General features: G+C 42.3%; 1 protein-coding gene across 4 annotated transcripts in view; it reads right to left on the bottom strand.

Moving 5' to 3' along the window:
• ehbp1 (EH domain binding protein 1) overlaps positions 1–23,868 on the bottom strand; it is a 132,269-nt gene that overhangs the window by 6,474 nt on the left and 101,927 nt on the right. For all 4 annotated transcript variants that reach the window (XM_079362463.1, XM_079362464.1, XM_079362466.1 and 1 more), the window contains 2 exons: positions 3,918–4,017; positions 2,784–2,857 (listed from right to left, as the gene is read on the bottom strand). In XM_079362463.1, the coding sequence (XP_079218589.1) occupies positions 2,784–2,857; positions 3,918–4,017 (174 nt within the window). The remainder of the gene's footprint in view (positions 1–2,783; positions 2,858–3,917; positions 4,018–23,868) is intronic.

Here is a 23,868-nt window from a genome sequence, read left to right as displayed (position 1 = left end):
CGGAGGAGGAGAAACAGCAGCTGAAGATAATATGATTTCAGTTTACACAATCATTACCAACAACCTGGGCTGTGGACTGTAACACAGACAGGAACGGAAACATCAGCACAAAGTGGACGCCTTTGATTTTTGAGCTCTATTTTGAAATGTGACTTCTTTCTTGCTGATTTTCAGGCGTCTGTGGTCCATGCATGTCACTTCATGTCTTTGACTGAGGTCAAACCTTAGTTTCATTTTATATTGAAGTTTGTTCGTGTTTATTTTTTAGATCTGCTGAAACCTCCTCTCTGCTCCTTCATGTTCTTCATGATCAGAATCAGAAATACTTTATTAAATCGCAGGGGGAGATTTGCCTGTTACCGTTGCTCATAAACACAGTACAGAAGTAAAGAAATAAAACAGAGCAGAGATACTATCATCATCTCCTTCTGACTCCTCTTTACACCTTCGTCTTTCTCCTGTCGTGTGTCTGTGCGTCATGCAGCAAAGTGTCAGGACTCGAACTTTTGCATAGTTGCAGGATGCAGCAGGTGGTTAACTTACACAATAATCAGTTTAACTGCACAGCCGCTCGGCCAATAATGGATTTTTTTTTATTCGGACAGATAAAATTAGGAACTGTAGGTGTTGTTAGTGTTTGCCAGTTAGCGGTGGCACTTCTTATTGATCTGGACAGATAGCTTGTGTGCACTGCCTGACTATACACACCAACACAGAGGAAAAAGTAGGAGGCTCATATCTTTTTTTTCAGCATTGTGTGTGTGAGAGAGGGAGCGATGGCAGGTGTATCTAAGAGATGTGTGTTTTTTTCCCTCTCTGCTCGGACTCACAGTGCATCACTCTCTCTCTGTCATCGACTGGCCAACCAAATCAGCAATTACTTGCACGCCCGACCATCGCTCAATGGACCTGCCCAAGCACCAAATAAGAGCCTGGGAGATGTGTGCCAACACACACAGAAATACACACACACACAAAAAAAGACAGGCACACAGGTGGACACACAAGCACACCTGTAATATGTTAACACACAGATGCATCTCTCTCTTTCTCACACACAGTCACAGCTTCTCCCAGGCAGCTCAGAACTATCTGTGGCGACCGCAGAAAGGTAGAGCCTGTGAATGTTAAGTACCTCCCTTAGGGGGAAAAATAAGGCCGGCTGATAAGTTAGTCAGCTGCAAATCCAACAAGTCCACATGAAGGCAGAGAGGAGCACGGCGACAAAACACACACCACCTCTCCGACTCACCTCGCACACTATCTTCCGCTCTCTCTCACCTCCACACCACATGTGCACACACATAACCGAGCAGGTAGACACCTGACGCACATCCCATGAATAAAGAAACATCCGCTAGCAGAAGTAGCAGAACACACACACACACACGGCAGCACAAAGGGCACAATAGACAAGTAATAATTAACACAATAAAAAGAAAACAAACAAAAAACAGCAAACACACTGTGGCACATGAACCACGGAAAAAATATTGTTGACGCGCAACAGCTCGATAAATATAAATAAAAAATAGCCAAGCGAAGACAGAAGAAAATCAACCTGGACACGGACAGCGTGGCGCTGTCTGCAGCTCCTGCTGTCTGCTCCCCCCATTCTGCCCAGTTCTCCTCCTTTCTTGCTAATTACAATTGATTTATTATGGACCAGGTAGCTTATCAGGTGCCCGGTGAAATTTCAATGGGTGTCCGAAGGCTGTGAGGAGAAAGAGGGGTGTCGAGCGGGGGGTAGGGGTGGTCAATGTCGAATGGCAAAATCAATTAGCATTGATTGGCAAAAGGTTCATTTTGCCAAAGAGGACGCAGTCGAAGGGGATTAAACTTCCCTGGCCCCCTGACAACTTTGATACGACACAATGGCTGCTTTTCTGGCTGCGGTATAGTTAACAAGCTTTCAATAATATAAACACTTTTTTTTTTTTACCTCGCAAATCTTCTCTCTACACGGCTGCAGTTTGATTTCAAATCTTGCATGGGCTAGTAGGGGTCTAGCTAAGAAACAGATAGCATTGATCAAGTATCAGGGAGCGAAATCCCTCGCAAGCTCGCATCTTAATCCTCATCAAGAAGCCGACGCAGAATTCAAATCGTCCAGCTTTAGGCTCTTTATAAAGGCTTGAAAAACAAAAGGCTGGAGAAGGACTCGTGAAAAGAAAACACATGGAGAAAGATGAAGCACTTTCAAACCCCCTCACAGTAAATAAAGAGAATAAACATTCATATCAACAAAAGAGACCTGACTGGTGTATTCTATAACACACAGGACACTTTAAGAGAGAGTCAACTCCAACTTCACAGTGAAATGTTTATGACTCCATGAATGACAGTCATGACTGGTGTCTCACATCTGAAATAATGACAAAGTCAGCAGAGCTGGAGTTGATTTAATGCTCCTGTGAGGAGTTTTTTTAGCCTCAAAGTCAGTAACGTCACCGTCTTGATCTCTGTGTTGTTCTCCCATATATGGGCGCAGACCCGACAACGCGTCCTTTATATTCCTCAAGTCCGCCTGTCTTGTAAACGAAGCACGCTTCATAATTTCATAAATCCATGCCGGTTAAGTTGAACTTGATTGTAAAAAGTTACAAGGTTTTAAAAGTGTTATGAGTTCTTGATATTTACAAGTGTGAGTTTGTGCAGTTAAACTAAGACATAACATCTTTACTGAATGATGTCATCAAACACCATAATGGACGAGGCAGCCTATTGAGTGTGTGTGTTTGTGTGTGTGTGTGTGTGTGTGTGTGTGTGTGCGCGCGCCTTACCCTCGATGGCCAGCATGGCTCTCAGCTCTCTGTTTAGCAGTTCGAAGCGTCTCTCCAGATCGTGCTCTTTCTCCCTGTGGCAAGTTAGAAAGAGGGCGAGAAAGAGAGGAAACAACACACACACAACAAAGTTCATCAATATGTTAATGACTAAATCATTAAGCACTTAAAGAAACCTGCAATAAACATTGATTCAGCTACTCGCCTGAACCTTCTCCGGCTTTGCATTAATCTACTGCATATAACTGATACACATAGTGCGCTGAGACAGCCCTGGGTGAAAATGTGGGTGTTTGAGGAAGGAAAAGGGAATAAAAGGGTCGAAGGAAGCTGGTGAAATAAATAACTAAAAAATTTAAAAAAGGAAAAAATATATGCAGCGTGTTTTAATGAAAAAAGACTCTTACCTGTGTGTGGTCTGACATGTGGCATGTCAAGGTATATGTGGTATATGTGGTGTGTGCGTGTGTGTGTGTGCAGCACAAATTGAATTCTTTCCTCTTTCAGCCATATTATAAAATGAGCTTATTCGGTCCCTAATAGAATTTGTCCTTCACAGGCGCCTTTTCTCTGCTCCTCCACAAAGAGAGAACAGAAAGGGCTAATAATCAGCCCTTCTGTCAATTGGCCACTTTAAAAGGCTCCCCTCTCTCATGATATAATGTGATTATGAATACTTCAATCTCTCCTCCACTTGCAGACTTTAAAATCCCAACAGGCACAAATGAAGACTAAAAGGCAGAGTGTGTGTGTGCACGTGTCTTCACCTGTCGCAGCTGACCACATACAAAGAGACTAGTGATAGAGTGACAACTGCACATTTCTATTGATTTCATATCCCGTCCACATGTAAATCAATGAGTGGATAGACAGAGGGGCTGAATGGAGTGGAAGGCACAAGTTTGATCTGACGCTTGAATAGAAGTGTTACACTTCCCAGGTTTTTTTAATGCATCCTGATGGAACAGAAATGAAAGGCAAACTAACAGATGCTAATTATCAACGTGGCTCAGGCTAGCAGGGAAATAACCCGGAAAAAATGGCATTGTGAATGTATTGCTAGTGCTGAAAAAACGACTGGCACAATGCAGTCACTATTGAAATGAATAGACAGTAGTAGTGTAGGACACGTACAGCAAAGACAGCTGGTTCTGTCTCCTGATGAGTGCGTTCTTCTTGTTGACCAACATGAACCACTCCTGCATCATGGCCTCCTCTTCCTCTTTGTTGTTGCCTATAAAAAAAGACAGACAGAGAAAAACAGGTAGAGTTACTAAAAAGACGATCAGCTGTTCGTCTTAAGTCCTCACATGTACTCGATGAACTCTTTTGGCTCTACAGAGTCCACTGGATTATCATGCGTGTGCTCTTCAATGTTCACTTGTGTAAACATTCACATACTTCACACCATGTCTTTACAATGTCAATACTGCTTCAACCGGGGCGGGATTAACTCGACGATTACCGCCATGCGCCTTCACAGAGCAGAGCCCCTCTCACTGTAGGGTAATATATATCCCACCAATCACTCAGCGGGCTTTCAGGGAAAAAGAAATAAATGAAAACATGTTTGTGGTTCTGAGCAATGCTTCGTCAACACAAGAGAGCCAGCAAGGCTCGGATGCACGGCTAATGTGAGCGTGGGCAACACCTGGGGCTGTAATCTGTAACGTACTCACAGAGAACTAGAGGATGTGAACTACTGATAAGGACAACGTAAACCTTCAAATGTTATTCACAAAACAGCCTCCTTCAGTCAAGTGTGAGATTAAAGACCTTTCTATGCTACGCCAAGGATGGTCATTTTATTTATTATTTATAAATAACGATAATAATTTTTTAAAGATTTTTTTGGGGGGGTTTCTGTGCCTTTATGTGAGAGATAGGATAGTGGATTGTAATGCGTGGAAAGGAGCCACAGGCTGGATTCAAACCTGGGCCGCCTGCAATGAGGACTACAGCCTCCATATATGGGACGCGCGCACTAACCACTGCGCCACCAGCTCCCCGGTTATTTTCAGTTTGACATAATGATTTTGCCTTTACGATCAATGATTTTAACACTGCTTATGAAGAAGTTATTGTACAATTGCAATCATAAAACACCATCAAAACGGTTTTCATCACACACGAACAAGAGGCATCAAATGCATTCCTTCAGGATTATACAGAAATGTTACCTGCTATAAGTGATAATCGACCTGATTTTCTTATTTAAATCTAGTGTGTTTTCATTTGTGCTCTAAGGATGAAGTATAATAGTAATCAATCTTTTTAATGTGAACATTTTGGAGACATGTATTAGTACGCGTAACAACTTGGGAGTTTCTCCTCCCCTCTGTAACTTTGCTAAATGTTGCTCAGTGCTGTGGAGGAGGAATGCTGGCTCTTTTAAATAATATTATAATAATATTGAATAAAACAAAGAGGATGGTTTAGATCTGCTCTTTTTGCGTCTCAAGATAACATTTGTTATGAGGGGAAAGGAGGGACTTTTCATCTTCTCAAATCTGTCTCAATGCATAGATGCGTTTATTGTTCTAATTAATAACACAGTCATTATATTCCATACTCTGGTTTGGTATTTAGACAACATCTACACATATCTACATCACCTACAACAAACGAGAGAGTGTAAAAGGTACAGGCTTCCAGGTTTATACAAATCTGGATAAATGACAGCACAGTGAATACCTATGACATAAATGTCAGAGTGTTTTGTGTGTAAATATGGGTTTAGGCCCAACAGTAGTAGTAGCTAAATATGTTTAATTAGGGTATGTTAGATATTTTATTAGAATCTTTGTAATTGTGTGAATGAACTCTGCTGTGGTCAGTTCAGTCAGCTTTGTTGAATGTTGAGATATTGGGATGTGAGCTTTGTGGCACTCAAGGCCATTTAAACAGCGGCAGCAGCGCTAATCTGACACTCAGTACGTCTGTGAGGAGAAGAAACGGATAAAAACAGAGGACGCCAGATGAAAGATCATCTTAGGGCTTATGTTCTTATCCCTCGCTGTTTTATTCTCCCTTTCAAGATGGAGGTTTAATAGCTGGGAAGCTACGACGAGCATCATAACAGAATTAACACTAAGAAGACGTGTCATCCTACGTATTAATTGGGAGCCCTCTGAATAATGATTCAGGCACTGTCATGTTGTAAAGTGCAGCCATTGAATTTGTGTCATGTTCGGGATTTTTATCTTCCATTATTTTATTTCTTCCATCTTTTTTCAATTCTTTTCTCAATGTCCCAAACACATTTCAGTGATTAAAATCAGGCGTGTAGTGTTTTAATCTCATTATTCTCAAAGATTTGGTGATTTATTTTTTTTGGTACTATAACCAGACCACAAACGTCACTTTAGGATGAAGGACAGGAGAGAAACAGGAGAAATGTGTCTTCTGTTTACAAACAGAAAGATAGTCGTCGCAGAGGAGAGGGGAGTATTGGGCTGCTGCATCACTGATGACAAAAGGCGGGCGCGTGGATGTGTTCGTGGACACCGGAGAGTGTGTGGACATTTGTGATACTCTGAGCCAGCAGATGTATGTAATTTCATTTAGGAGGGTGGAGCGGGGAGGGGGGGGGGGGGGGCAAGGGAGAGAGAGAGAGAAAAAAAGTACGAGCGAATGAAAGAAAGCTTCAGGATTTAGCGGAATCGGGGGCTCGTGGATTACTGTAGTCAACTTTGAAACGGACGACACTCGGAGGAGGGATAAAGCCGGCGCTGACAGGTCATTGTGCTGCCTCGAAGTCAAATAAAACAAGCAAATAATAATGGCAAATATTAAGCTCCTGTGACATTGTGGCGAGGCGGGCTGGAAGACGAGGAGGGATTATAAAGCTATATCCCCCACCGCTACCCAGCCAGCAGCTTCCAGCCAACCACCAGCCGCATTTTATGAAAAGAGGAAGGGGAGGCGGAGGGAAGGAGCGGAAGGAATGGAGGAGAGGGGCGAGAGAAAGGCAGGTCAAAGGAAAGGTAAAGGAAGTAGGATGAAGGAGGCATAAAAGTGTAGAAAAGGAGGAAAAAAAGAAGAGATGGAGGGGAAACATCTGGAATATAGAAGTCATGGGTGAGGAAGGGAGGGAGGTGATGAGAGTAAGCAGGTGAGTGATTTCAAAGCGAAAGGGGGGACAAAAAGAGGAGGGAATAGAGGGGTGGAGGGAGGATGCTCCACAGCTGATCATCAGCCTCTTTCTCCTTTCATTCAACCTCGCCAGAGTATACATTAGACTTCTGATCCTAGCTAACTCTTAAAGAGACAGAAGTTTGTTTGTTTTATTTGCCAATAACACCAGTTCACGTTCACTGTGTAACTTGAATTCTTGGCAGCTTAAAACTATCAAAAAATTGAAATCACACATTTGATGCTGGACAACCGGAAAGATGAAAAAAAAATATATATTTTTTTGTACAGACACTGACCTGTATTATCAGGAAGCAAATGTTAAGGTTATATTATGTATTAATATAATATATAATAGTATTTGTTTTTGAATCTTTACACTTGGTCTACTATAATGAGCATGCCCACAGAATGACATATGCTGAGAGTGACAACAACAGAAGGAAAACACTAGTGAACATTATGTCGTATGAAGACAAATGGTGTAAATATCCCTGGCAGGCGCCGTTGACACTGTGTCTGTGAATCAAGTCTTGGCTCCGAGAAGCCGTGAATCCATGCTGGCTCTCTGGGGGCCATCTTGGATCAAAGCATCTGGTGGTTTGGCAGGTTGCATTGTGGGTCTTGTTGCTTGCCTTACACGCCGTTTCTCAGTGCTCAGCACTGAGCAGGGCAGAGCAAACGCAGGCCAAAATCAACTGAGACCGAGACGGCAAGTTTGGCACGGGGACAACGTTTGATCAGGACATCAAAGGATTAGTGAAATATGTCTGATGCAGATACACAGGGTTTCCCTACCTACAGTAAACTTTATCATCATAAATATCATGTCTGATGTAACCCCAGCTATCCATCAGGCCATGATAGTGAAGAACACACAAGATACAATCAACTCAGACACACACACAACGAAGATACAACTGATACACACATCCTGACAACCCCTCTACCCCTCTATCTGATTGCCTGTCTCCCCCGTCTCTTGTTTCACTTTCTCCGTCTCACAAGCAGAAGCACCAACGGGATACAATGACACAAACTGCTGAGCACGGTGGTCGACTTTTCTTCAGGTATATAAAAAGGTTGGTTGACAAGGGTCAGTGTGTGTTTGTATGCATCTGATTGAGAGACAGAGAGAAGGAGGAGGAGAAAAAAAAAGAAGCAAAGAAACAGAAAGCAGGAAAGGCGGGTGAAAGAAACTCGACAGCCAAATAAGATTAAGATAGCAATCTGGGCCACTGTTCTATTCAGTCTAGATAGGAATAATGAAACCCACCCTGAGGTGGTCAAACTGCTGCTGCTGGTGGCTTTGCAGGGTTTTAATTAAATATGTTATATTACTATGCTAGGTTCAAGTCAACGCAAAGTGTGCTGTTAGTGATTGTTTTTAAAGTGGATTGTTTTGATTTGCAAAATACTCAAAGTGTCTCATAAAAAAATGAACAGAAACAACAACAGGCGGGTGCTTTGGTACGATTTGACAGTTTATCATATAACACAAAGAAACTAGCAAAGGGGGGAGGGGGGGGGCCTCACACCTGTAACGCAGGTAAAGACAGGTGCTCACACAATTAGAGGCTAATGCTACAGGTTTAAGATTTGAACCGGTCGAGGTTTATTTGTTCTCAAAATGTGCAAACATCACTCAGTGGCTAAAGAGCTGCTGCAGCAAGACTCATTAATTAAGATTTCATGATGAACTGTCATTTCTTTGTTAAGTTCATTTTTAAACTATGTAACTATCTTTGAATTGCTTGCAACGGACGTCTATTTCACATTAGCGTTAAAGAAAAGCAGAACATTTATTCTATCTGATGAATAGCTCACCTTATAAGATGAGCTAATTACAATGTTTGTCTATTCTCTATTTTGCTCAATTTAAAATTAACTAATTGCTCCAGGGCTAATATTCAAAGGTCAACACTTAGTGAAGACCTTAGATATGAATCAACCTTTCGACCATTTGACCGTCTGGCCATTTAAAAATATCTGTTGGAATATTATGAAATATCTTTGCTTTTAAAGCGGGATATCCTACATTCGTCTTCTCCAAAGAAACTTCTCTGTGCCTTGAAGGAGGAAGCTTGGACTACAAGGGGAAAATGAACGAGACAAAAAGAGAAAAACATTAAAAAGCTGTGATCACAGCACGCTCATCTCATTTCCTATCCCGCCATTTTGCCATTTAATCCAATAGCTGCTAATCCAATTTGTCAATCGGACATGTAAAAAAGGCTGGGAGGAGGGAGGAGGAGATAGAACTAAACTCCTCTTCTGTGTCCAAGTCACTTTCTGAATTACGGTTTATTTTGGGACGAGTCGCTCGAGCCTCTACAAATCGTTCTCCCCATCGGAGAGTCAAGCTCGCCTGATATCAGCGGGGGGATCGGGGAGGATGAAAGCCGGAGACGCATTGAAGGAAATGAAAAAATAAAAAAAGAAGGAACAAAAAGAACAGGATGAACATTGTTTCCTGTGATTTGGTAAGAGCTCGTTAAAAGGCTGTCACTGCAGAGACTTGAATATGCATGACAGGGGCCGGCCTAATCAGAGGCGTCTGTGGCGGGGGGGGGGGGGGGCTTAAGTAGCCTGCTGAAGACTTGATTTAATTAACGGGAGGAGAGGAAGGAGACACAGAGAGAGAGAGAGAGTGCAGCATGTGAGCAAGAAAGGTTGAGGTGCTCCCAAATTTAGCATCAATCCTGCATTTATTTAGTGATCATTTAATCCTGGAGGAGATTTTAACTCTCTGCATTCAAATGGATCTCTGATGTTTAGATTTGAAAGCTTGCTACCTTCTCTCTCTCTCTCTCACTTGAAAAAGCTTACCCAGCTTACCTTTTTTTTTTTAAAGCAAAATAAAAACTGTTTATGGGACAAATATACTCTGAGTGCAGCAATCACCGAACCAGCAACATTAAAACACTTGTGACCTGTGTAGGAAACAACCCCCCCAATCTTCTCTATATTGTACATGTGAGTCCTCCTGCTCTGTGCTATTCTTTTCTGCTTTGCACTGGAGTGGTGCTGAGGGCTATTTTTTTTTTCTCCAGGGGAGGCTTGTACGAGGCCTTTTTAGCCTCCCTCAATGGCACAATGGTCCCAGCGTATAGAGCAGATTCCTGCTTTCTTGAACCTGTGTATAATGTCTCCTGAATGGAACACATTAACCGATTCACACTCACCTCTTACACTCCCTCCCCCGAGGTAGAAAAAGGAGAAAAGTAAAATAAGAAAAAAATGAAAGAGAGAGGGGGAAAAAAAAAAGAAAAAAAGAAAAGACCTCCCCTCACACTGAGGCACAATGACTGCCCTTTCCACCGGTGTCATTTGTCAACCACTGCTTGCTTTACAACTTACAAAAAAAGGGTGCAGGAGAAGCAGGAGCGGGGTGTGACAGGGTTATGTGTTCAGAGGGATCAATTAGGTCTGTTCTGTAATCATAAGTGGGGCTGCATTGTTACCATTTGTAACTAATTATAAAGCGCATTAACAGTGGCAGTTCATCTTAAATCCACACTTGTCTTCATTGTAAAATGCAAAGCTCTTGCTATGTTTATACCTGGAGTCCATACAACATTTTCAAAGGAGATTTTCACTTTTAGTATGTAGTATTACGAGATGAGATTGACTTTTAGGATGTACAAAGACCTTGAAAAGTATATGTGCAGACCCGCAGGTTTTTAATATTTCACAAAATAAAAAAATAGTGATGATAGCATGTTAGCCATGCTATCTTTGCTGCCCATGGACATCAAACCAATCAAACTCTCACACATGTTCAGATTGAGTATTTGCAGAAAGATTCATTGAGAGCGTTTCTCTTTGCTTTATAATATTGTAATCAGGCAACAATGCATCTTCTCTTGTTAACTTTTTTCCATCGGTAGAGACAGACACAAACAGAAGTCCTGAAAAGTTCTCATCTTGGGCAAAATGTCAGAGACAAATGATTGTGATTGGTGCTTTGATATCTTCAAAATAGGTGCTGTGCCGTTTTGTCATTTCATCCCTGTTCATGAGCTCGGCAGTAAGAGGAGATCAACTATGAGAGGCAGCAAGTGGAGCTGCCAAAGCCTTTTTTAATGAGCGACAGAGTGTACATATGCAGCATCTATCATGTCACTGTTTGAACATTTGTGTTCAGAGACCATGTTAAACACAGACGCTCCGTTTGTCCTGCTAACATGTTTCCTCCTCTCAACCTCATCTCTCTTAAACACACACACACCTCCTCGCTCTCTTCTAACAGCTCTGCTATGTACACAGAAACACACACACACACCCACACTTGGGCAAACACATTTGACCTCAGAGCTAACAGTAGACCAACCTCCAGACACCTCTCATCTGCTGTGTTATTTCTCCACCTTAGAGGTGAAGAAGAGGCGGGGGCTCGGGCAAACAGAGTTCACATAATAGACTCACTCTGGAGATTAAATGTTCATATTAGGAGTCCTCACTTTGCACAAACACACACACACTATTCTGTTTCAGCTTGTGCAGAGGGATGAAGAAAGTAATGTCCAAAGAGAAGTCATTTGTTCAGCTTTCTGTTTTTATCTGCACGCACCCATAATTAAAGTCTTCTCCCCTTATATCTCTGTCTATGTTATTATTCTAATTGTCTAAACCACATGCGTCTATGACTGAATCTTTAAGAGTTGGCTGATCAGCCAACTATTAGTAAGAGGGGACTCAAATTTACACAGATTAACCCTAAGTCGATAACGTTACTGGAGTATTTCTTTTTCTGTTTGTCTAGCAGAACCAGCCAAGCTGTGACAATCACACAAATACAATACTCCCCTCCTCCTGCTCCCTCCCTCCCTCCCTCACCCCACTCCATCAAATTGTGTTTTTGCCACAAATCAATAAACATTATCAGAGAGTGGCAGACTATGGGCTGGTGGAGGCAGCCTCTGTCTGTTAAAGCCCAGACCGCCCTGTCTCTATCACAGCCTGCAAGAGGAGGCCGGGAGGAAAGTCAACACACGCACACAACACAAGCAACGGGTAGTTAAAAAAAAAGAAACACAAGATGGAAGCTGAATACATGCAGGGGGAAAACAAAAACAAGACATGCTCATAAAGCAAATCTTTGATGCATGTGGGGTCCTCCAGGGAGTGATTTCTCACAACCAGAAACAGAGAGCGAAGAGATCCGACTGGAAAAGAAAAGAACAGCAGTGAAGTGCTGAGATGGTTAAAGTCAATCCAAAAGTACGGCACTTGTGGCTGGTTTGACCATGACGCTCACAGTCACTAAGAAATTAAAAGAGAGAACAAAACAAATCTAAGACAGCAAATGGGACTTTAAACCTTCTCTAACCCATTAGGCGGCTGTAATGCCGCACTATGCTTGTCAGCTTGCTCTCGCCTCGGCGTCACAAAGTCCCCGCTCTCTCAGAACCATTTAACTAAGCTCTAAATAAAATGATTCTCAACCTGTCCCCACTTCGCTCTGGGCTGGAAAAGGAAAATCAGGGAAGGGGAGGGGGGGCTGCCATACAACCATTTCTCAATTACCATTCTCATTATTGTCACCCGTGTTCATTACCACTATTATCATCCTCTCTTTTCTGTGGCACCCCCACACTTTAGGCTAGCTTGTGTCTGTCGTGCTGGATGAAGAAGAAAAAAAAAAAAAAAGGAGAAGAGCGGCAGTATCAAGAGCTTTTTGCAAGGCCAGAGCACTTCAGGTAATTAATATAGCAAGAGGGGGCAGATGAGAGGAGAGGGAGAATATGTGAGTGTAAGTGCGCCTGTGTGTGTTTTTGCTGAAATGCCTGATTGGGGAGCTCACCTGCCGATACCCCCTAAAAGGTATTTCATTAGCGAGCCTTTTACCATACAAGCAGAGGAACAAAGCCCCGGTTACGCCTGTCTCCACTCCAACTCGACAGGGCCCTCCAGGATGCCTGTAGCTGTGTGTGGGAAGAGTAAAGAAGAGTGGAAGAGCGGAGAGGAGAGGCGAGGAGAGGCTATCCCCGTTCATAATCTCATGACAAAAGGCAAAAAGGCATCATCCTATTAACAGCGTGATCTTCACCAGCTCATGCTAGCTCCTTTCCATAGGGGGCTCTCTTTTATTATGAAGGTGAGTAGGTGATAGGGAGCGAGAGAGGAGCCCGGTGCTTCCCCATTAGCCCTGGGACAACGTACAAGTATGGAGGGGGAGAGGAGAGAGAAGAGACCCCATGCTAGGGTCTTGCCTGGTGCCTTTTTTTCTATTCTTCAGAATGAGAGCCTTTGCTCAGAGCTTCGGGGGCCGGCTTCTATTCGTCTTCAGTGATACAACACAAAGTAGGAGAGGTTGTTCAATCAATCACCTCGACACCAGCAGTGATGCTCACTGGGAAAACATCTCCAGCTCCACCTCTGAGGATGATTCGCATTATTACTGAGCTCCACTCCAGCCATTATCATGTCATCAAAGGAATGCTTACTTTCAACATTATTGTGAGGGCTGCAGCATTACTTGATTTACCTTCATTTTGATGAAGCAGCATTATCAAAAAGTTCCAATAATAATGCCGTTTGCTACAGGAATAAGTGGTGGTTATTTTAGCTGAGAGCTTTATGGTTACATAAAACATCCTGTGTGCATGTTTCCATATGAGCTTACCGTCTATACATATAGAACAAGTTCCAACTCCATTTGTGCTAATTAACAACTTTTTCCACAACTCAAAGTGCTGTTAGAGCTCTGTGTTATAAAAGACTGGGAGCATCTTTTCCAGTATCCAACAGCAGTCCTGCTGAAAGAGTTAATAGTCAGAGTGTGGATGTAAGAGATGGGGGGGGGGGTTCTAGTAGGAGGAAGAGAGATTAGTCTGTTTTTCTATTTGAGTGTTTTGTCTTCTGCTCAGTGGGGCGCTTGCCTCTAGCCTCAGGTTACCCAGGGGAATTGTGGGGGGGAAAAGTAGAGTTCTTTTTTGTGAATGACAGCAATGGTGGACTTTAATGATGTCGAAAGAAAGATTTCTCAGCTCTCTTAATTTGTAATACAGTTTATCTTGTCTGTTAAATATAAATGTTCATTCATTGGAAGAAATAGAGACATTTATTGAGGAAAATGTGCCTTTAAATAATACGCTTAAGGTTATGATGTCACAACTCAACAGTCGCAGCTCTGAAGCTGTAATCAGAGCACAGCGCCTCAGGACTCATGGTGTGACTTTAATATCAACACAAACTCAAGCTAGAATACAGGAAACACTCGTGAAACATTAAGACGTGCTAAGAGTGGGACATCTAGGAATGAAAGATAAGCAAGTAAAGCAGGAGGAGTAAAAAGTGCTGTCAACATGCAAAATGTGAAAACTCTGCAGGGAAGTGACGCGTTATAAAAGTTGAAACAGCGCACTGAGCAGACGTGAACAACGTATTCAACTAAGAAGGAATCAGCCATAGTATTATGGTGCATACAATATAGAAAACAAACAAAGACAATAATGAGGACTACAACGAAAATCTTGTTTTGTGTAGTACCCGTATGTGTAAGTGATTTTAAATGAAACATTAATACAGCTGTGCAGGAATAAAATGAAGATCTTGAAAAATAATCCAGAATAAGTTGATTAACATATATCAATCGACGGGATCAAGGGATCAATATGACATGGTTTCTTAATTTCATACAAATTGTTATATTGGATTTATTATCAATAAAAACTAGACAAGACATTAATAGCATCGTAGTTAACACAAAAGTAACTGACCAACAGATACTTTGTTTAAACGCTGTTTAAATGTAATAAACGTACATTTAAACTATTATTTATTTTATTTACCCACTTGCAAAACAAACTGGAGTACGTTGACGTGTGCATCACCCGCTGCTACAGGTGCACGCTGGTTCACATACACGTGAAATTATTCACACGGCTGTCACACAGTTGAAGGTGGGATATTTACTTCTGTCCTGCCGTGTGTGAGTCACGGTGCTGGATTTGGTCAGGTGAGTCGCTTGGCCCCTCGATCTGCCATCGAGGGTAGGAACAGAGGTGTTACGGGAGGAAGACAGTGACGGTGTGCAATGTCGGAGACGGCAGGTGACGCAGATGCGTTCACATGTTGGGCCTCTCACCTTTACCCGTAACACTGTAATGCAATGTGAACTCACACACTGGGAAACTGCTGTTACACCATCACAGGTGCAATGTGTCGGCATGGAGGCAAAATCAAGGTGGAATTACTGTTGCTGCATCGCAATCTGTAAAGGGCTCCAGATTTAGCACTTTTAAGGATAAATAAACATTTATTCTTCTGTGGAACTAATCATTTATACAAAACAGCCACGCTCATCTGCATGAGCGGGAGGATTCAGGTGTTTCAGTTCGACAGAGAAAACTTTGAGGGACATTAAACTTATTTCAAAGTACAGATACTGAAGAGATGCACTCCTTCCAACTCCACCGGCTCAAAACCTGCTACACACACATTTACACACACTTCCTCCTCCTCATCATCATCATCATCATCATCGTCCTCCATTCTCCTCTGTAGCCCAGTAAAAAAGCCTGTGGTGACCTGGGTGTGTAGCTTATTAACCTCCCCATCAGTTCTTATCAGCCAATGAATAGCCCAGTCATCTGCCCCTCCTCCTGAATCTAAGGGCGAAAAATTTCTCCTCACGTCAGACTCAGGGCTATAATTCAATCCACACACAAATCGTTCAAGGTGTGCACACACACACGCGCACACACACACGCGCACACACACACACACACACAATATAACACACAGGAGTGGGGGATCAGTGGGAACATTTTGTCAGGCTTGATTCTGGTGGGTTTCCAAAACTGGCGTAGACCAGATGTTACTGAAATTATCAACATTTGGAGGAAACAACAGAAGGGGTGTAATGCGTTTTGTGTTTGTGTGTGTACTTGCCTGCATACGTGTGTGTGTTTGTCTGTGTGAGGGCCAGAATAAATTAATGGCTGATTTCTCCCCTTGCTTTGATGGCATTAAGAGCTCTCTTCTTCTCAATGTGCCGCGTTAAATGCTTTTCTCTCCTTCTCTTTCCCTCAGTCTTTTTTTTTTTTTTTGACAAGCTGGGCCACCCAGCAGAAAGCAACTGATGCAAAACGCCAGAGTAATCCCCCCCCCCCCTCCATCTACTGCCGCCACCAACTCCACCATCACCACCCCTCCCGCTATCTTAAGTCTTTGACACAGTGGCCATTATCTGTGGGATTTAGTTAAACCAAACCTTCATGTATTTGTTAGGCCCTGGGTTCGTTTTCCCCTCTGACTGCTCTGCATGAGAGGGAGTCAGCTCCTTTTTTCTTTTACATAATCAGTACAGCTAGCTGTAGAAACATGAGAGGGGGGGTCTTCAATGCCATTTGGCTGAAAGGTGCTCAGACAATAAAAATCGTCAATTTTAAGATGAAATGTGTTACCTTTATTGCTTTTAACAGAAGTTAAAAGTCCTGATAAATTCTTGTAAACTTTGAACATATTTGCTATATTCTTCAGTCTTGCACAAATACCAGGAAAAAAAAAACAGCATTAAAATGTCTTGACCCTTTAAAGAAACATATGTTTGATAAAGGTTCAAAACTTCTCTAAACACAAGATGAGAAGTGGTAGAAAAACAAAAATAATCAACTACAGGAAATATCAAAGATTCTACATTCAAGTTCATCTACTCTGGTCTGTTTTTAATGAATCTAAACAACAAAGAAAGCCATTACGTCAAATGATAAAAAGACTCATTCTAAGACTACTAACTTATAAGACTAATAAGTTATTTTTTTTATGTTATTATTAATTAATTTTGTAGTCCAATGTGAACATTTGGGGACATCAACCAAGCTGTTCTATATTTCCAGAATGTGACTGCTTCTATGATCAAACAAACTATCGATATAAAACCACAGAGGCCTACCTCTCTGCCACATGCAGCTACAGAGCTAAAAGCACTGTTGTGGAATCACTGTTGAAATGTGCAGATAAGCCAGGGCTCGGTGGGGCTAAGCTAAGGTTAAGCCAGGTGGTTTAGCTCCCTGAGTATGTGTTTACACACACACTGTGGTGTGAACCATTTGGGGAGCTTAAGAGGGGCGGAGAAACACGAGTTGATTTTGTGCTAATGTAAACTTCAGTACCTGTTGAGGGTGTTAATTGGGACAGCTTAAGAACAAACGTCAGAATACATTTGTAGGTTTCCTGATATGAGCCACGAGTCATTTATCATCCTGTCGGGCGATACACGCTGCAGGAGTACGACTTCATAAAATAAAGCTATCATTTTTTAAATCAACGATTACTGATAAATGTCGAGCACCTAAAACAGGCATCAAAACTGAATCAATTCTTTAATAACATATTTTATGATTTAAAGTTAAATTCTTCATTTGATGTTTAATTCTTTAGATTCTGAGTGTTGTGTTTGATTGACTGTGTCCTCAGTCAATCCCTGTGTCACTACTTTCAAAAACAGACATGATACACTTTGTTGTTGTGATTTATTTTGATATCTACCATTACTTTGCAAGCGCTCATTTTCTATCAACTTATTATTATTTTTTTTTATCTTTAAGCAACAAAATACCAACACAGATTCCTGGTTTGTGAAACCTGCTTGGCATCAAACTGGCGTCTACTTTATAAAAGTTAAGGATTGTTTACACATGTAGGCACGCAGGTCAAGGCACCTTCTATGCAGATTATATTTATGAATAAATGATAAAGGCGTCTCTGAATGAAACAAGAGGGGAATGTGAGAGAAAGCAGTGATAAGCCCAAGCAGAGGACCCCCTCCCAACCTGCTGACAGCTGCAATCTTTTTAACATAAGTGGCTCCGCCTGCTCCATTAGCCAAGAGAGGGAGGGTGTGTGTGTGTGTGGGGTGGGGGTGAGGAGGCCTGGACCCCCCCTGGGGTGGATGTTAGAACAAATTTGAGGGGTGTCATATTACACGCCTTGAGACAAGAGGCAGAGGGAGGCGAGCAGTGATGAATTTGCTTGATGAATTAATCTGCGGACCAGTAATGGCTCTGCTAACAACATTAGTCATCCTTCACACACCTCTGTGCGATGATTCACTTGTCAATTCTTCTCCCTCCCTTACACAACATTTGCTTCTTCATCTTTGCTCCTTGTGCGTCTCCCATTTCTCATATTTATGGGCAATGGTTAAATAATCACCCTGTATTTAACCAACAATTTTTTTTACTTTGGGGCGAAAAAGCCAAAATGATAACTCACTGTCAGGTAAAGTAGAAAATAGATAAGTCCGGGTTTACTTAATAAACTCCCTAATTTACATAAACCCTAACGTGTTAGTAAATGTGTTAAATACACCCCACCAAACACATACTTTTCAGTTTGAAGTCGCATTACATTACACTAACTGCAGGCTGATACTGCCACTGGCTCATGTCATGATTCAATACACAAATGCTAAATTACTGTTTAAATAGATATTTAAATGGAAATGCATGGGGAAAGACAGCTGTTGGTATTTGTAGCCTGGAGTGCTCATTACAATGGGAAATGGGGAGGAGTGTGTCTGGGGGGGTGATGACAACGGTAGCAGGGCGAGCAGCTGTGTTAGCAAGTGAATGGTGTAATTACTGGCCAAACCTCTGTCATTAACCTGCATTGTCGAGTGCCACCACAGACGTTACCATGAGAAAGAATTTGATTAATTGACTGCATGGTTGAAATTCAATAATGGGCCAGAGTTTGTTAACTGAATAATGATCATGCACATTAAAAATAAATAAGTAAATAAATAGGCCTGTTAAATCTGGGCTACATTGCAGCTATTATATTATTTTGACACTGAAGAATGAAAGTTGAGGCTAAAATGGACAGATTCACTTCGCACATGTAAAATTAATAAAAAAAAAAAAAAACAGCCATCAAAGAGTTTATTTTATGTGTAGCTGAATGTGCAGTCTGTGGGTGTTGTATGAAAAGATTTAGTGTGTTGGTCAATGCGGGACTTGTGTATTCAGTGCTTGTGTACCTGTACATGACGATGTGTTTGGCAGCCTTCAGCATAGTTTGTTGGCCCGCCTGCTGCATGGTGTCTCGGGCAGAGAGGCGGCCGATGAAAGCATTGGCGGGATGCTCCAATAAAGAGCAGATTATCATAAGCATCCATTGTCCACCTCCCAATTCTTTCCAACGAACCAACCCCCCCCACACACACACTAACCCCCTCTCCACTTGTTCACCCCTCTGCTGAAAATGCTAATCGTCCCAATCGCTGGCAGGCCGCGGGAAGGAGAAGTGCCTGAAACAGTCATTGCAGGTTTACTTAATTTAGAGGAAAAGTGAAGTAACAACAGAAAACTAGCATTACGGGTAAATAAGAGACATGAAGATCTACTACTATTATTCATCCACAACTTCACAAACGGCTGCACCCCCCCCCCCCCTCCAAAAAAAAAACTCATCCCCACCCGTTGACTCCATCCACCCAGCTCGTTTTATCTGAAGATTCTCAGACAATGCCTAGAGGATCCCGTTCCCTAATCTTCCTAAAAATCCCTCTTTCATCCCCACTGTTAAAGAATGTATGAAAGGCTGACACCGTGCTGGAGAAAGGGAAGAGGGTGGGGGGAGTAGCTCTGCACATCTGGGAGTGAGGGTGGTGTCACTGCGCTGGACTGAGGAGGGGGGGGGAGGGACAGGGAAGACAGAAAACGCAGAGGAGACAGGAGCTCAGCATTGGTCATCTGTGCAGAGTCCTCGCAAATTCACTAATTAAATTGTTTTGCTGCTCAAACATTCAAATGGGCGAGGAGATTAAGGGTATGCGCGGGAATGGGAGTGAGGGGGTGTGTGTGTGTGTGTGTGTGTGTGTGGGGGGGGTTAATCTGTGTTCTGACCCAGTTGAACCTTGGAGTCACACACACAATTTCACACAAAACAAAAAACTCAAATCCTTTGTTTTGTCCCCTCAAAGGCAAGAAAAAGGCAATGGGTTTTAAAGGAGTGATCCTGAGATTTCTTTTCTCCCCCCATAGGGAAAGAACGGTACATTTGTTCCTGAAGTGAATTCAAGATGACCACAAACACATTCCACTGCGGCCCTGACACAAAACAAGGCGATTGAAAGTGAGTGCTCTTTTTGTATCTTTGACAACAACGACAAGAAGAAAACGACCAACGGCTTTGAAAACGAGCACATCTTCTCCTTGGCTGTGTCCATCTCAGGTGCCACGGGCTCTGCTTATGCATTGGCAGTGTGATCATGGATAAACAATAGTCTCAATCTCTGTGCTCAACAATCTAAATTCGCACAGAGGGGAAAGCCTTCAGCGTCGCCTGCGGTGATCCTCAAGCCTGACTTTATTTTGACAGATTCAGAGGGAGTGTGACGTTCCAGGTTGAAAGTTAAACGTCATCAAAACACAGACGACGAACATGAGCGGTTGTAAAATGTGGCACCTACAGGAAACAATGTGTGCATTTATTTTAACTACTCCTCTCCTCCCATCTTACAGCCTGTGAACTGAGGAGGGTATTATAGTCTAAACCCTTATTCTTCTGTCACTTCTGAAAGATTAGACTGGTTATCCCATTAAAGTTGGTAAAATGCCATTCTTGTGTCTTCAAGCTCTCGTATGGGAGGTCAAGATGAGTCTGTCTGCGCTTACAAGGCGGGCATGGATGTAATCTGCCCAAAGTTACAATAATTAATGTTAAGCTTCTTCAGCAATACGTTTGTGAAAGAACTGGCCCTGATAATATACTTAAAGCTGCACACGCTGTTTGTGTTGCTGCAACAAGACAAGGCAGGGCTTGTGTGTGTGTGTGTGTGTGTGTGTGTGTGTGTGTGTGTGTGTGTGTGTGTGTATTAGTCCCTATGCCACTCACGTAGCTCAGCTTAAATCTTTAGTCATACTATAAGCTGATGCTACCACAATGCTGGATTAGGACGACAGGCATGGGAAAAGAAGTGAGAGGCCGGCTCACTTGGTGGTGGAGTCAGGGAAATATGAACGTTAACACACGCACCCTGACAATGATGGAGGCTCCTGACTTGGAAGGAACAAACGTCTTCAGCCTGGAATATGGCTTTCAAAGAAGAAAGCATCAACATTAATGACATTTCAGCTGAAAGTCATATTGTTTGAGTCAGAACATAAACTTTAAGATGCTAATGTTTAAAAAGTCTGCATAAAGGTTTTTTTCTTTTTTTTTGGGGGGTGGGGGGTGGGGGGGGGGCAGTTTAAAATATAGCAAAGTAAATCACATAATCCACATTAGATGAAGTAAAGTATTCCAGCAGAAATGAGTTTGCTGTGATTTGGAGCCACAGGTCGACATTATCGCCCTTTACAATCCTCCACACAATCCAGGCAGCTCTTTCTAGATGGAGGCATTGACAGTCCAGTCTGTCTCTTCTCTCAGATACTGAGGGGGGATAGGCTGCATGTGTAAAGTACATTAAGCTCTTGCTGGATCCCTCCTTGTGCCATTCTCATCTCGTCGCCTCGCAGACACAAAGGCAGATTAAAAGAGCGCACGCCATAAAAACCCAGTGTCAATCTTATCGGCGTCAAGTGCAATTTTTAAACATATGTTAATCTGGAGAAGCCAAAACTCATTCTCTCCCCTCTCTGCTTGTTTATCTCTTATCAAATGCTCAGTAGGTGAGAGGCAGCTTTACGGTGCGGCTAAGTGCCATTATTTGGATAATTGCGTCCATTGTTGCAGGTTATACAGCTATTTGAAATGGGAGGTGTGTGTAAATAGGTGCAGGGGGCCAGGTAGGGGGTGGTTGAGATATATTCAAACAGGGGCCAGGGGATTTTCTACCAAGACTACATGACGCATTTGAATGCTTCTTCACAAAGCTGGATTTTCAATAACTACTGTGTGATGTTTTTTTTTTTCCTTCGGTCTAACAATACCTTTAGAAAACTAACAACGCCAAGGTCAGAAGCATCACACGGATGGGTAGAAATAGAAACACACAAAGGATGAAGTGGATATTAAATCAACCTGATAATAAAACTAATGATGCCGTCTAAAGTTTGTTACATTGTTAAACATTTAGCATGAAGAGGAAAGGCGGCAGTGAAATAATATTCTAGTCCAAAAGAATAACGTGGAAGGATAGCAGAGCTTCTGTTGACATGCACGAACGTTCTTCTTATATAATCAAGAAATACAAATACAAATATTTGGTCTGCTGAGGTGAACGTTCTCCTAATGTTGCATATGTGAAGGACAGTGCTCCCAGTGGTGCAAGAATAACAAGTTCATTAGTTGAGGGGGGTGCCAAAGGAATTCAAATTCCCGGCCGGCCTGGGACTGGCCTCTGATTGGCTGGCTGTGTCGGCATGGTGAGACTCATTAGAGCCCAGCAGTAATTAAGAGTTGTTAGAAAGTGAATTCTCTAACCGCAGATTAGAAAATTAAACTATTTACTGATTACATATTAATAGAAGACAACAATGGCGCTTGCCATAAGCTTGGAAGGCAACCAAGGAATAAATCTGTGTACTTAATTACCATAAACAATGGGGGCATAGAAATGGAGTTTTATGCACACTCCCTCCTGTAATGTGTCTGATATCAGAAGACACTTGACAATTCGTGTTCAATTATCTCTATTATTTAATGTGCTGTGAACTGCCTCTGAGTAAATAAATTAACCACCCCAATTACTTGGGATTCATCTGGGGAGGGCCGCCGCGTAATAGAAAATGCTGCATTGTGCCCAAACTAGGGGGGAGGGGGGAGGGGAGGGAGGAGGAGAGGAGATGTGTGGAAAAAAAAAGAAGGGAGAGAGAGCCGGGTGAGAGACAGGAAGCAAAAAGAAAGATTCTGAGGGATAAAAGGAATGGGGCAAATAAAAGGTGATGCAGCAAAGCAGCGAGGATGGATGGAGGAAGGATACGAGAAACAAACAGAAAGAAGGAAAACAAATTAAGAAAAAAAAGAAAGAAATCAAATTTAAAAAAGTGCAAGGATAAGTTACTTAAAAGATGAAATCAAGTTTGAAATGAAGCTACATGAACTCTTCTCTTCTTTGGTAAACATTTAAACATGCATGTATGAGCGGAATGACAAACTCGGAGAATAAACGATGAAAGGAGGTTGACAGAATCACAAAGCAAAAGCATGTGATATCAAAGCAGGGAATATTGAGGAGCAGCAGAGCACAGTGGATCTTCCCAGGCTTTCTGCTGCTGGAGCAGAGAGATGAACAATCAGTCATGGGTCAGCTGGTCTGTCTGTTCACATCTGCCCATCAGTCCTGCAGCGTTGTGAGCAACCACAGCATCACTGCACACTGAGCTCGCCCAGACCCACGCAAGAGGACTGAATCATATGATCATATGCACCGCTGTGACTCCTGCTCTGCTTCACAAGTCTATGACCAAACTGCATAAATGTGTGGCTATAATTACACATATAGACATTCTTAAACGGATGCCCTAATGTCAGATTGGAGATATATGACAACAAAGGGTTTCGGGAAAAAAACGGCCACTAACTAGTACTTTGTTAAACAGTTCTGTGAATCTCCTGACACGGATCAAAACTGCTGAAACTTTCTGCTCACTTCACCTTTATATCTGAATGCTGAGCCATGTTCCTCTTAATTCTCAAACTTTCCACTTCTTATTATCTAATCTTTTGTTGTGATCACATCTGAGCTGCGGCTCAATTAAAATAGCTCAGAAGAGGCGATTTCCTTTTTCGTCCGAGCTTTCCTCTGAGAAGGCCTACACTCTCAATGCCGCCTCATGCTAGGTTTGATTTATTCAATTTATCTGCATTAGTAACGACCTTTAAACTAGAATAATCTCAGAAACTAGATTTTACAGTAGCTGCCAACTCATTTCCATCTCTAGTTCCAAGACAGGTAAAACGTGCTGAAGTTTGGACTAAAGAATAAACAAAAAAAAAATCTTGTTGACTGTAGATGACGTGAGACATTGCTCGTAGGTTTTTTTTTTTTTTT

The sequence above is a fragment of the Symphodus melops genome (assembly GCF_947650265.1).
Source record: "Symphodus melops genome assembly, chromosome: 15".
In the NCBI taxonomy this organism is placed as follows: domain Eukaryota; kingdom Metazoa; phylum Chordata; class Actinopteri; order Labriformes; family Labridae; genus Symphodus; species Symphodus melops.
Note: the sequence above shows the minus strand (reverse complement) of the source record. Positions and strands in the feature narration are given on the sequence as shown.